Source organism: Osmerus eperlanus, chromosome 21 (assembly GCF_963692335.1).
Source record: "Osmerus eperlanus chromosome 21, fOsmEpe2.1, whole genome shotgun sequence".
In the NCBI taxonomy this organism is placed as follows: Eukaryota; Metazoa; Chordata; class Actinopteri; order Osmeriformes; family Osmeridae; genus Osmerus; species Osmerus eperlanus.
The window spans coordinates 1,764,434-1,776,933 of NC_085038.1; the positions used below are offsets into that span (position 1 = coordinate 1,764,434).

The 12,500-nt window shown below is 50.5% G+C and overlaps 2 protein-coding genes across 2 annotated transcripts in view; one reads left to right on the forward strand and one right to left on the reverse strand.

The window, feature by feature from the left end:
- Positions 1-12,500, reverse strand: part of LOC134007838 (peripheral plasma membrane protein CASK) — a 30,225-nt gene that overhangs the window by 3,921 nt on the left and 13,804 nt on the right. Inside the window, exons 5-14 of the mRNA XM_062447554.1 lie at positions 12,398-12,470; positions 8,328-8,430; positions 7,963-8,138; positions 7,505-7,627; positions 6,401-6,484; positions 6,166-6,265; positions 4,432-4,449; positions 1,435-1,556; positions 1,177-1,254; positions 233-313 (exon numbers count right to left, since the gene is read on the reverse strand). Coding sequence (XP_062303538.1) covers positions 233-313; positions 1,177-1,254; positions 1,435-1,556; positions 4,432-4,449; positions 6,166-6,265; positions 6,401-6,484; positions 7,505-7,627; positions 7,963-8,138; positions 8,328-8,430; positions 12,398-12,470 — 958 coding nt within the window. The remainder of the gene's footprint in view (positions 1-232; positions 314-1,176; positions 1,255-1,434; positions 1,557-4,431; positions 4,450-6,165; positions 6,266-6,400; positions 6,485-7,504; positions 7,628-7,962; positions 8,139-8,327; positions 8,431-12,397; positions 12,471-12,500) is intronic.
- LOC134007172 (probable G-protein coupled receptor 34) lies at positions 9,339-11,859 on the forward strand. The gene is made up of 2 exons (XM_062446402.1): positions 9,339-9,728; positions 10,341-11,859. Exon 2 carries the CDS (start codon positions 10,388-10,390, stop codon positions 11,639-11,641), a length of 1,254 nt encoding a protein of 417 aa, XP_062302386.1. The 5' UTR covers positions 9,339-9,728; positions 10,341-10,387; the 3' UTR covers positions 11,642-11,859.

Here is a 12,500-nt window from a genome sequence, read left to right on the forward strand (position 1 = left end):
CCCTCCCTTCCTGTGACCTCATCTCTCCCTCTCTCCCTCTCTCCCTCCCCCTCCCCTCCCCTCCCTCCTCTCTCCAAGGTGGTCAGTTCTGGACATGTTAAGATGCTAAGCAGCTTTGTTAAGGTAGAGGGAGCTTTGCTGTGAAAGGACTGAACATGCCTGCAGGTGTAGTGTGTGGGAGGTGGAGGGTGTGTGTGTGGTTTGTGTGTGTGTGTGAGATGTGTGTGTTTACCATGAAGTGGGGTTGTGTCAAGATCCTCCTCAGCTCCTTTGCCTCCATGTTCTCTGGGTAACATGAGATGGTCTCCAGTACCTGGGGAGGGAGAGGGGGAGAGAGAGAGACCCAGACAGGCACAGAGACAAAGAGAGAGAGAGAGAGACCCAGACAGGCACAGAGACAAAGAGAGAGAGAGAGAGACCCAGACAGGCACAGAGACAAAGAGAGAGAGAGAGAGACCCAGACAGGCACAGAGACAAAGAGATGAGAGAGAGAGAGACCCAGACAGGCACAGAGACAAAGAGAGAGAGAGAGAGAGACCCCAGACAGGCACAGAGAACAAAGAGAGAGATGAGAGAGACCCAGACAGGCACAGAGACAAAGAGAGAGAGAGAGAGACCCAGACAGGCACAGAGACAAAGAGAGAGAGAGAGAGAGACCCAGACAGGCACAGAGACAAAGAGAGAGAGAGAGAGAGACCCAGACAGGCACAGAGACAAAAGAGAGAGAGAGAGAGACCCAGACAGGCACAGAGACAAAAGAGAGAGAGAGAGAGACCCAGACAGGCACAGAGACAAAGAGAGAGAGAGAGAGAGAGAGACCCAGACAGGCACAGAAGACAAAGAGAGAGAGAGACCCAGACAGGCACAGAGACAAAGAGAGAGAGAGACCCAGACAGTGAGACAGAGAGATAACTGTGTGAAAGACAGAGACAGTGTTCTCCAGCATATTAGACCCTGAAGCTGTCCCACACAGCTTGGCCACCGCCCTCCCCCCTCCCTCCCTCTCCCCCAACGCCATCCCCCTCCCCCCCACCCCCCTGCCCCTCCTCTCCCCCCAACCGCCCTCCCTCCCCTCCCACCACCCCCTCACTCCCCCCACAGTCCCCACCCACCACCCTCCCTCTCCCCCCACCCCCACCACCCCTCCCTCCCCCACCACCCTCCCACAGCTCTCACCTCTTTGGCTCTCTGGACTCCGTCGCTGGGAGGGTTCCTGATCTGTGGGGACGACCTGGAGTTGATCTTATCATAGAGCTGGAACACACACACACAATTGATCCAAATCAGTCTCAAGGCTGACAGTTCCAGCTCCTAGGACCTCCTTCTGTGTCGGCTTGGGAAGCTTGACGTGCTGTTTGTGAAGCTCCAGTCGCCGCCCAGTGGAGGCGCTGTGTAACTGCAGCTGGTGTGTGTGTGTGTGTGTGACACACTCACGTCCAGCAGTGTGTGCAGGTGCTGGTCCTGGAAGACACTGTGTAGGAAATCCAGATCTTTCTCACTGCAGTCGGTCAGCGCATGGATCTCCTCTAGACTGTCCAGCACCTGAGACACTGCTCCTATGGAGACACACACACACACAGGTTATGCACACACACACACACACACACAGTGACACTTTATATAACTATATACATACTGACACTTTAAATATTTACAAACAGACACACAACACACCCATTCAGGCTGTTTATATTCATTTAGCCGCTTAATCAAAATAATTTGCAAGTAACTTAGTTTATCATCACCGAAATAAATACGTACATACACATGTACACCCAAATAGTTATGCATACAATCAAAAAAATTGACAGTCACTGACACATGCACTCACACAGACCCAACTGACAGACACACACACACAGTAAATGCATACAATCACGGACGCAGACACACTGAAAATACACACATATTCACACACACTAAATGCACGCGTCCACACATACTGAAATGCACACTTGTACACGCACCCATGTGAACACACGCACACTGAAAATGCACACACACACACACGCACACACACGCACATTCACACGCAAACAACACGGTCAACAGAACAGACAGTATTCGTAACAGCTCAGAGTACCTGCTGCATCGCCAGCACATGCAGCGAAACCAACGGAGAGACAACAAGGGTAACAGCCCATCAATATGAGAGATTAGAGACAGTCGCATTTAAGCACCACATCAAAAGCGCACGTATGGATATGACACAAACGATGAGTTAGTCAGAGTCCCACAAATCATTCTTTAGAGTAAGTCAGGCAGGGGTGGATTGTGTGTAAATGTTTTGAACGGGCGTCACACGTTCTCTCTCTCCCGGTATCTTTTGAGGAATCGTGTTGCCGCGGGCGGGGATTTACAAAGCGCGCGCGTCACATAAACCATTCAACACTTCTTTCAAAAAAATAAAAATAAAAGCAGGGCTTGAAGTTAAGCCGGCCCCGGAGAATCAGTGATTCCCCCCCTGATGTTCTGACTAAGAGAGAGAGAGAGAAACAGACTTCTGGGTTCTGAGATAAGACTTAATCAGAGTCCAAAGCAAAATCAAAGTCAGATGTTGTTTACATTTACATTTAGTCATTTAGCAGACGCTCTTATCCAGAGCGACTTACAGTAAGTACAGGGACATTCCCCCGTAGGGTGAAGTGCCTTGCCCAAGGACACAACGTCAGTTGGCATGACCGGGAATCGAACTGGCAACCTTCGGATTACTAGCCTGATTCCCTCACCGCTCAGCCACCTGACTCCCCGTTGTTTGAAAATACCCCAAAAGTTGTCTTGTCTAAAATGCATTACATATGCTGTAGGTCTATGAAAGACCAAACATGCCATATTTATAAATAATTCAATTCATGCACACATTAAAGTTTAAATAAACAGACGAATGAGTGATGAATTACAAAAAAAGCTGGGGTAACTTTAAATAATTATGCATCCACTAATTCAATAGCAATAGGCCTACATTAAGTAGCACTGAGGGGTCATACAAAATGATTTTAATGATTTTAAGGACAGGCAAAAAATAAATAGCTGACTTTGAATTATTTATATTTCTTATCATATTTCTTATTTTATATAATATGAACGAATGGGAGGTGAGTAACAGTGGAAGCGGACATTCAGACGTTACAGTCAAACTGGCGCGACTATGCTTCATGGTGGCTGGACTGGCCGCAATAGTGAGTTGTTTTGGCGGAAAGTTGGTGGTAGTTGACGGAGATTTCTCCGTCGAGCAAAAGCATGCTTTAACATGAACATTTGGATCAATTAGCCACTTCATCGGAGACATATGTCACCTCATGTGCCATCAACAATTTGGAACATGTTTGCGCTTAACCTAGCGGCCAACAAATCTATATCGTTTATGCACGACTCTACACTGAATAGCAGCTTGACAAAGGATGACGTCAAGGAGGCCTACACCGACAAGCTTTGCCAAGTCATACACAATTGTTCGCCTGATTGCATCTGCTATTCACGTCCGTCGTGCAAATGGTTAAACTTGTGTTTCTTTCCACCGATAACAGGCGAACACAAAGGAAAACGTTTGAATCGCTAAATGCGTGTTAACAACCGCCAGCGCCTATTTTGTCAATCAAACATTAGTAGGCTACTAATGTTTGATTGACACATTTCATTTTCATACTGAATAACTGAATAAATTAAATGCCAAATAATAAATTACATTTCTTTTGTCATTTTATTTAGCATTCCATGTGTCATTTATGCATGAAGGTGTGCACTTAATGAATGAGACTATTCATTTTTCAATATCCATAATTTGGTCCTACATAAAAGTCCAGCTCTTTTTATGTCCTAAATAATATACATTATTTTTGTGAGAAACATTTGTAGAAACATCCAATGACAGTTATCTTGATATCCTTAGTTTTGCAGGAATAACGGGGTCTGGCAGACTGGACACAGCCAGCCGTTTCTAGGGCAACCTGCTCGCAGCGTTTTCATTCAACATTCTCTGAGGGTGTGATTTCAAGCGGTTTCAAAACAGCGTTTTAGGGAGCCGTTTCACGGGGCGAGGTACACCATCCAGCCGACCAAGAAACACGTCTTCAAATCCCATCTCTGACCATGCTGCGTTCAGGATCAAACATCGCCGTTTTGCCGCGATGGGACTTTACACACCAAGTGTACATGGAGTGAGAGGATAGAACGCACCGAAGGGAACGCGCGTGGCGATCAGTTCAGTTCGTCCTCCTTGAGAGGGGGGAGGGGGGGGCATGACATGACCGATCCGAAGGTGACATGGGGGAGGTGAAGAGGGGAGGAATCTGTTTTAGAGTATGGAGACCGAGCCACATCCACAAGGGGTCCATGAGCAGGCTGGAGGGGGGGGGGGGGGGGGGGCGTAATAGGCAGGGATGACGTCATGATAATGTCACACTGTCGGGTGACAGCGAGGGGGATACCTACTTTCAGCAGCTAGCAGTCCTAGATAGGCCCAGCAATAGAACAGAACCAGAGAGAGAGAGAGACATTAGGTAGGAGACCCAGTAAAAGAGAGAGAGAGAGAGGAGAGAGAGAGATGAGAGAAGAGAGATTAGGTAGGGGAACCAGAGAGAAAGAGAGAGAGACAAATGAGGTAGGGGAACCAGAGAGAGACAGATGAGGTAGGGGAACCAGAGAGAGACAGATGAGGTAGGGGAACCAGAGAGAGACAAATGAGGTAGGGGAACCAGAGAGAGACAGATGAGGTAGGGGAACCAGAGAGAGACAGATGAGGTAGGGGAACCAGAGAGAGACAGATGAGGTAGGGGAACCAGAGAGAGACAGATGAGGTAGGGGAACCAGAGAGAGACAGATGAGTTAGGGGAACCAGAGAGAGACAGATGAGGTAGGGGAACCAGAGAGAGACAGATGAGGTAGGGGAACCAGAGAGAGACAGTTGAGGTAGGGGAACCAGAGAGAAAGAGAGAGAGAGACAAATGAGGTAGGGGAACCAAGGCAGAGAGAGACAGCTGAGGTAGGGGAACCAGAGAGAGACAGATGAGGTAGGGGAACCAAGGCAGAGAGAGACAGATGAGGTAGGGGAACCAGAGAGAGACAGATGAGGTAGGGGAACCAGAGAGAGACAGATGAGGTAGGGGAACCAGAGAGAGACAGATGAGGTAGGGGAACCAAGGCAGAGAGAGACAGATGAGGTAGGGGAACCAGAGAGAGACAGTTGAGGTAGGGGAACCAGAGAGAGACAGTTGAGGTAGGGGAACCAGAGAGAGACAGATGAGGTAGGGGAACCAGAGAGAGACAGATGAGGTAGGGGAACCAGAGAGAGACAGATGAGGTAGGGGAACCAAGGCAGAGAGAGAGTGGGTGAAAGAAAGGAAGAAGAGAAGCGAGAAATTGCAACAACAACAAAAAGTTTGTAAAAGCAACACAAGGAGACGGAAGATAAAGAGGGGAAAAAGAAAAGAAGCGAACGCAGCCATGTCTGTGTAAAAGACTGTCGAGTCCATTTTGAAATGATCTTGTGCTGCAAGCTTGTAGCTTTATTACATGGTTGAGTGCAGTGCAGAGGGTTAGGTCTGCTTGCCCCCAGACCCACTTACAATCTCTCTCTCTGTTTCTGTCTCTCTCTGTCTCTCTCTGTTTCCTCACTCTCTCTGTCTCCCTTTCTCTCCCTCTCTCCTTCTCTGTCTCCTCACTCTCTCTCTCCGTCTCTTCTCTGTTTCCTCACTCTCTCTCTCTCTGTCTCCCTCTCTCTCTCCGTCTCTTCTCTTGTCTCCTCTCTCTCTCTGTCTCTCTCTGTCTTTCTCTGTCACACACACACACACACACACTTTAGTTTGAGACAAGGAAGTGAAGCCATTGCAAAACATGTTTCCTTTTCCCCAACCTGGCAGCGTTAATAATAGACAGCATGTGACCCTCTCAGACGACAGCTAGCCCAGACACTAGGCAGCATGTGACCCTCTCAGACGACAGCTAGCCCAGACACTAGGCAGCAGATGGAAACTTCAGCAGCTCGTTCACATCAGAGCACAGCCTAATGTGGAGGCCTTTCCCTAACAAGGTCTTTTTGTAATAAATATTAAGATACTGCTTGTGCAAAACAAAATACTCCTCAAACTCTGGCAGGGTTGAGCTGGGTTGCCATGGGAGCAGTTCCACCTGACAGGGAGGGGAGGGAGGAGGGGGAGGAGTGGTTACCTGAGGAGGTAGGGTCATCTGAGAAGTCATGCATTTCCTCTGGTGGGTCTCCGTAGAAGGAGTTGAACTTGTGGCTGGAAACTGCAGCCAGGACAGCTCCCTGGGGTTAGAACACAAGCAGGACAGCTGTGAGCGTGTGTGTGCGTGTGTGTGTGTGTGCGTGTGTGAGAGAGCGTGTGTGTGTGAGATTGTGTGTGTGTGTGTGCGTGAGTGAGTGTGTGTGAGAGTGTGTCACCTTGAGCTTCCTCCTGGCGTTGAACTTCCTCAGCTGCTCCACAGTCTCAGGCAGGTGGATCTTGTAGGCGTACCTGTCCCTCTCCTCCACACACACACACACACACACACACACACACACACACACACACACACACACACACACACACACACACACACACACACACACACACACACACACACACACACACACACACACACACACACACACACACACACACACACACACACACACACACACACACACACACACACACACACACACACACGCAAGCACATATATTTGTCATCATTAGACATCTATCATTTGACCAGGAAATGAAACTGACACAGGAAGGAGCAGTCATAACAAGTTCCACATCCTGGTGGTTTAAAGTACAGCCTGACATCAGAGTGCACCAGATGAGCATGGCACTGTTGTGTGTGCAAAGTGCACAGTGTGTTTCGTTGTGATGTGTCAGAGGGCACACACCTGTGGGTGCGTTCTGATGTATGCACCCTCACCTGAAGCTGAGAGTGTGTGTGCACGCATGTCTGTGTCTGTGAGTGCATGTGTGCACGCATGTCTGTGTCTGTGTGTGTGAGTGCATGTGTGCACGCATGTCTGTGTCTGTGTGTGTGAGTGCATGTGTGCACGCATGTCTGTGTCTGTGTGTGTGAGTGCATGTGTGCACGCATGTCTGTGTCTGTGTGTGTGAGTGCATGTGTGCACGCATGTCTGTGTGTGTGTGTGTATGTGAGTGCACGTGTGCACGCATGTCTGTGTGTGTGAGAGTCAGCCAGAGAGTGAGCGCATGTGTGTGCCTGTGTGTGCGTGTGTGTGTGTGTGTGCATGTGTGTGCGTGTGCGCATGTGTGTGGGGAGTCAGGTGGCTGAGCGGTTAGGGAATCGGGCTAGTAATCAGAAGGTTGCCGGTTCGATACTGGCTGTGTCAAATGACGTTGTGTCCTTGGGCAAGGCACTTCACCCTACTTGCCTCGGGGGGAATGTCCCTGTACTTACTGTAAGTTGCTCTGGATAAGAGCGTCTGCTAAATGACTAAATGTAAATGTGTGTGTGCATGTGCATGTGTGTGTGTGCATGTGTGTGTGCGAGTGAGAGGCACCTTGAGCCAGGGGTGGTTGAGGGCCTCGTACACGGTGATCCTCTCAGCAGGGTCCAGCATCAGCATGCGTCTCACCAGGTCCTTAGCACTCTCTGAGATGTGACTCCACTGGCGAGGGTTCATCTACACACACACACACGCACACACACGCGCACACACACGCACACACACACGCACACACACACACACAGGGCGAAGAGCAGACGTGCACAGACGCTCTCAGATGGGTGTTGCAGCTTGTCAACCAGGGTCAAACTAACCCTTTGGCTGGCTGGCTGGCTGGCTGACTGGCTGACTGGTCCTATGGACACTTAACCTCTGCAGTCAGTCATGAACCTCTCCTCCTCATACTGCAGTGACTCAACAGACCATGACGTCACACCCTCTCAGGGGCTTGTGCACAGCTCCTCCACTGTGCGTGCCTGCTCCATTCTGAGTTTTGGAAAATCAACTACTACCTTGTATTTCCCTTTAATGATGGCCTCGAACAGCCGCTCCTTGGTGCCGTAGAAGGGCAGGCAGCCAGACAGCAGGATGAACAGGATCACCCCGCAGCCCCACACGTCCACAGGCTTCCCGTATGGCTCCCGTTTCACCACCTCTGGAGCCATGAAGTGGGGCGTGCCCACTCGACCTGCAGGCAGGCAGGCAGGCAGGGTTATGTTTATGGGCGTTTGATTGATGAGTGGTAAAACGAGGAGACATGATCACGCATAGAGAGAGGAGAGAGAGAGAGCGGACTCCACAGGGTAAAGCCACAACACAACATTTCACTTACACAGAGACACACACACACGCACACAGTTTACTACGTGCAGCCTACCTCCAGCGACCAGGCCAGATTCGCCCAGCTGTATGGCCACTCCAAACCCTCCCAGCTTGACAGGGGCAGAGTTCTCCTTCGAGGCCAGCAACACACAATGTGGCTAGAGACACACACACACACACACACAGAGGGATAAGACAAGTTATTTGGTGATGTATCACAACTTACTAGGAAACTCACATGGTCAAACTAAAAGGGGAAGTTCACTAAAAGATACTGACTGTAAAAATACAAACCAGCTGTGTCGGTAGTGTGAAAGTATATATGCCCCATTGGGCAAGAAAGGGGAACACAGTGGTCACGTTTAAGGGAAACCATTTTCATCGTCAACCCTTTCTAGGCACAGGAACATCAACAGGCCAAAAAGAGCCAGAGAAGTAAGAAGGGGAAAGAAGGTCTGTGTAGAAAGCAGAAGTGTCAGGTACTGGCGGCCCAAGACGCAAAGGTTTCCTTCCTTTTGCACGCTCTGCACTTTACTTCAGAAGAGGGGGAGGATGTTCAGCTGTGGTAGTTGTGGGGAGTCATGAGAACCAATGAGAGAATGAGGGGAAAAAGGGCGAGTGTGAAAGAGAGACACAGGCAGAGAGGAGAGAGAGAAAGGAGAGAGACTGAGAGACATAGGCAGAGAGAAGGAGAGAGAGGAGAGATACTGAGAGACACAGGCAGAGAGAAGGAGAGAGAGAGGAGAGAGACATAGGCAGAGAGAAGGAGAGAGAGGAGAGAGACTGAGAGACATAGGCAGAGAGAAGGAGAGAGGAGAGAGACATAGGCAGAGAGAAGGAGAGAGAGGAGAGAGACTGAGAGACACAGGCAGAGAGAAGGAGAGAGGAGAGAGAGAGAGACAGAGGGAGGAAACTCAAGAGGAGCGACAGATACATCTGAACAGAGAGGAAAGACAGGACCCTAAGAAGGAAAGCAGACAGAAATAGCAGGAGAGAGAGAAGAGAGAGAGAGAGAGAGAGAGAGAGAGAGAGAGGAGAGAGAGAGAGAGAGAGAGAGAGAGAGAGAGAGAGAGAGAGAGAGAGAGAGAGAGAGAGAGAGAGAGAGAGAGAGAGAGAGAGAGAGAGAGAGAGAGAGAGAAAAAGGAGAGCGAGGAAGAAATAATAAAACATATGGGTTGGGATTTTGTAACCCTTTGAGGTTTTTTGACAAGAGAAAGAATAATGATCTCCGGAAGAAAAATAAAAAAAATAGACAATTGGACGAGACCATCAGACGAGGAGATCGGTTTACGAGAGAAAGAGAAGTGAGAAGTTCTTCATCCGAATGTAACAAGTTTGGTTTTGTTCATTGCTGTAAAGGATACTGGGAAGGCACACACACGCAGTCCCAGTCGACTCCAAACTCTCTCACACATACTACAGCTGGACAGAACCACAAATGGAAAGAATTTGTATGGTGAGTGCCTCTCTTAATCCAAACATCTGTGTGTGTGTGTGGGGTGGATGTGTGTAGCTGTGTCCATGTGTGTGTGTGTGTGTGTGTGTGTAGCTGTGTGCATGTGTGTGTGTGGGGGTGGATGTGTGTAGCTGTGTCCATGTGTGTGTGAGGGTGGATGTGTGTAGCTGTGTCCATGTGTGTGTGTGTGTGAGGGTGGATGTGTGTAGCTGTGTCCATGTGTGTGTGTGTGTGTGTGTGTGTGTGTGTGTGTAGCTGTGTCCATGTGTGTGTGTGTGTGTGTGTGTGTGTGTGTGTAGCTGTGTCCATGTGTGTGTGTGTGTGAGCATGATTCATGATTTTTGACACCCAGTATCCTAGAGTTTCACCCAGTATATTTTAAGCGGGTTTATGAAAGTCGGACATTTATACGAATCAGAAATATCTTATTTTGTGTGACAGAAGCAAACTAAGTGATCTGTCTGATGCTGTGTTTGTCAGTAGTTTCCACTGCAAAACATTTCTGCAGGCAACCGTGTTTGTCGTTTAAAAAATAGTATTAGCTTTTTTCAACATGTTCTGACTGAGGGATGATTTGGCCAAAATAATAAAATATTCTTCTCTCTTCCTCAGAACTGAGGTGTCTCTAGGCCTGACAACACAACAGCAGTTTCAGCAGCATGGCCACTTTATCCTCCTCTTCCTCCTCCTCCTCCTCTTCCTCCTCCTCCTCCTCCTTCCCTCTCCCAAACTCCTCTTTCTCATCCTTCTCCACTACCTCATGGCCTCTCCCTCCCACGGACTCCCCCTCCTGCGACCTGGATGACTCTGCCCTAGGCCTCCCCCTGGCCTTCCTGTACAGCCTCTTCTTCCTGCTGGGCCTGGTGGGCAACCTGCTGGCTCTGTGGGTCTTCTTCTTCCTCCACGGCAGGAACAACTCAGTGCGCGTGTTCCTCATCAACGTGGCAGTGGCAGACCTGGTTCTGCTGGCCTGCCTGCCCTTCCGGGTGGTTTACCACGCCTTGGGGAACCGCTGGATGCTGGGCTCCCGGGCCTGCAAGCTGGTGGGGAACCTGTTCTACATGAACATGTACATCAGCATCACGCTGCTGGGGTTCATCAGCTTGGACCGCTACGTCCGGCTGAAGGGGCGGGGCAGGGAGCGGGGCGGGGCCCTGGGGCGGAGGCTGTGCTGGGGGCGGAGCTGCGGGTGGAGCTGGGTGCTGTGCGGGGTGCTGTGGTTCCTGGCGCTGGCCGGGCTGGTTCCCATGGTGATGACGGGGGAGGGGAACGAGGAGAAGGAGAAGTGTTTCCAGTACAAGCAGCGGCTCGACGCCAGAGACAAGGCGTACTTCAACATGGCGCTGGTGGGGTTGTTCTGGGCAGTGTTCATCCTGCTGGTGGTCTCCTACGGGAAGATCGCGGCGCGGCTGCTCCGCGTGTCCGGGGCACGGCCCGACATGCCCAACGCCCAGCGCTACGGCCGCACGGCCAGGAAATCCTTCTTCGTCCTGTTCCTGTTCACCGTCTGCTTCGGGCCGTACCACGCCTTCCGCCCCGTCTATGTGATGTCCCAGCTCAGCCCGTCCTTGTCCTGCGACTACAAACGCCTAATGGACCGGACCAACGAGGTGATGCTGCTGTTCTCCGCCTTCAACAGCTGTCTGGACCCGGTGATGTACTTCCTGTTGTCCAGCTCGGTCAGGAAGGCCGCGGTGCGGGCTCTCGGCGACCGCTTCACCAAGCGCATCCACTTCCTGAACGACGGGACGTCCAACAGTTCCACCACGGAGTTCAGGAGGGCCTCGCTGTCACCTCAGGGCGGGCTGTACCCCTCACTCACCCCCAGGACCAGCATCAGTCTCCTGAACTCCCCGCTCCGCATCGGAGGGGCCTTGCCCTCGTCCCCCGGCACAAACGACCACATTGGCTGACTGACTGACAAAGCTTTCAAGCGCCGGGAGTTTTAACAGGTGTTTAGATTACTGCCGGGTCTCACGGCTGTTTGAAACGGCTGCAAGTTAAGCGATTGTGTACTTTGTAACTGGGTTTTCAGTCTCTCAGCTTTATGAGAAGCGACAGACAGCACATTGTGAGTACTGCGACATGCGATGTGTTGGATGAAGAGTGTGATTAAACACTGATTAACAAAAGGAAACAGATTGCTCCCTCTTCTGTTGAAAATCAGTACTTCTACCACAGAAATCTGTCACTATGTTTGTCTTGCAATAAGGTCACCAGGCACGCACACACAAGCACGCTCGCACGCGCACGCGCACGCACAAACACACACACACGCACGCACACTGTTCAACATTACGCAAAAAGCTCCCTTCATCCCTAGAGGGAACTCCAAATGTGCCTGTGTGTCCATCAGGCTACAGTACTGGAGTGGTGTTGGGGGAGTGTGTGTGTGTGTGTGTGTGTGTGTGTGTGTGTGTGTATGGGGGGGGGCTCTGGATCTTTCCATCTGGCCTGCTTGTGTCTGTGGTCTGTTAGATGGCTAATCCTGTGGTGATCAAGGAGCCTAGCCTCTGGGTCTATCGTGGCTTACACGCACGCACGCACGCACACACACACACACACACACACACACTAATCCAGTCCAGGCTTAATTGACACATCCCTACTCCTCTCATATGGTCTCTGGATGAGTGATCTGTGTTAAGTCGTGACCTCATCTCTCTCACCTTCACGTCACGGTGGATCACGTTGTTGTCATGGCAATATCGCAGCGCTTCCAAGATCTGTCGCATGTAGTGGCTGTGGAGACGGGGAGCAAACAGGGATTCA

Excerpts from the sequence above, each read along its gene's own strand:
- LOC134007172 (XM_062446402.1), top strand. The coding sequence starts at position 10,388 with ATGGCCACTTTATCCTCCTCTTCCTCCTCCTCCTCCTCTTCCTCCTCC.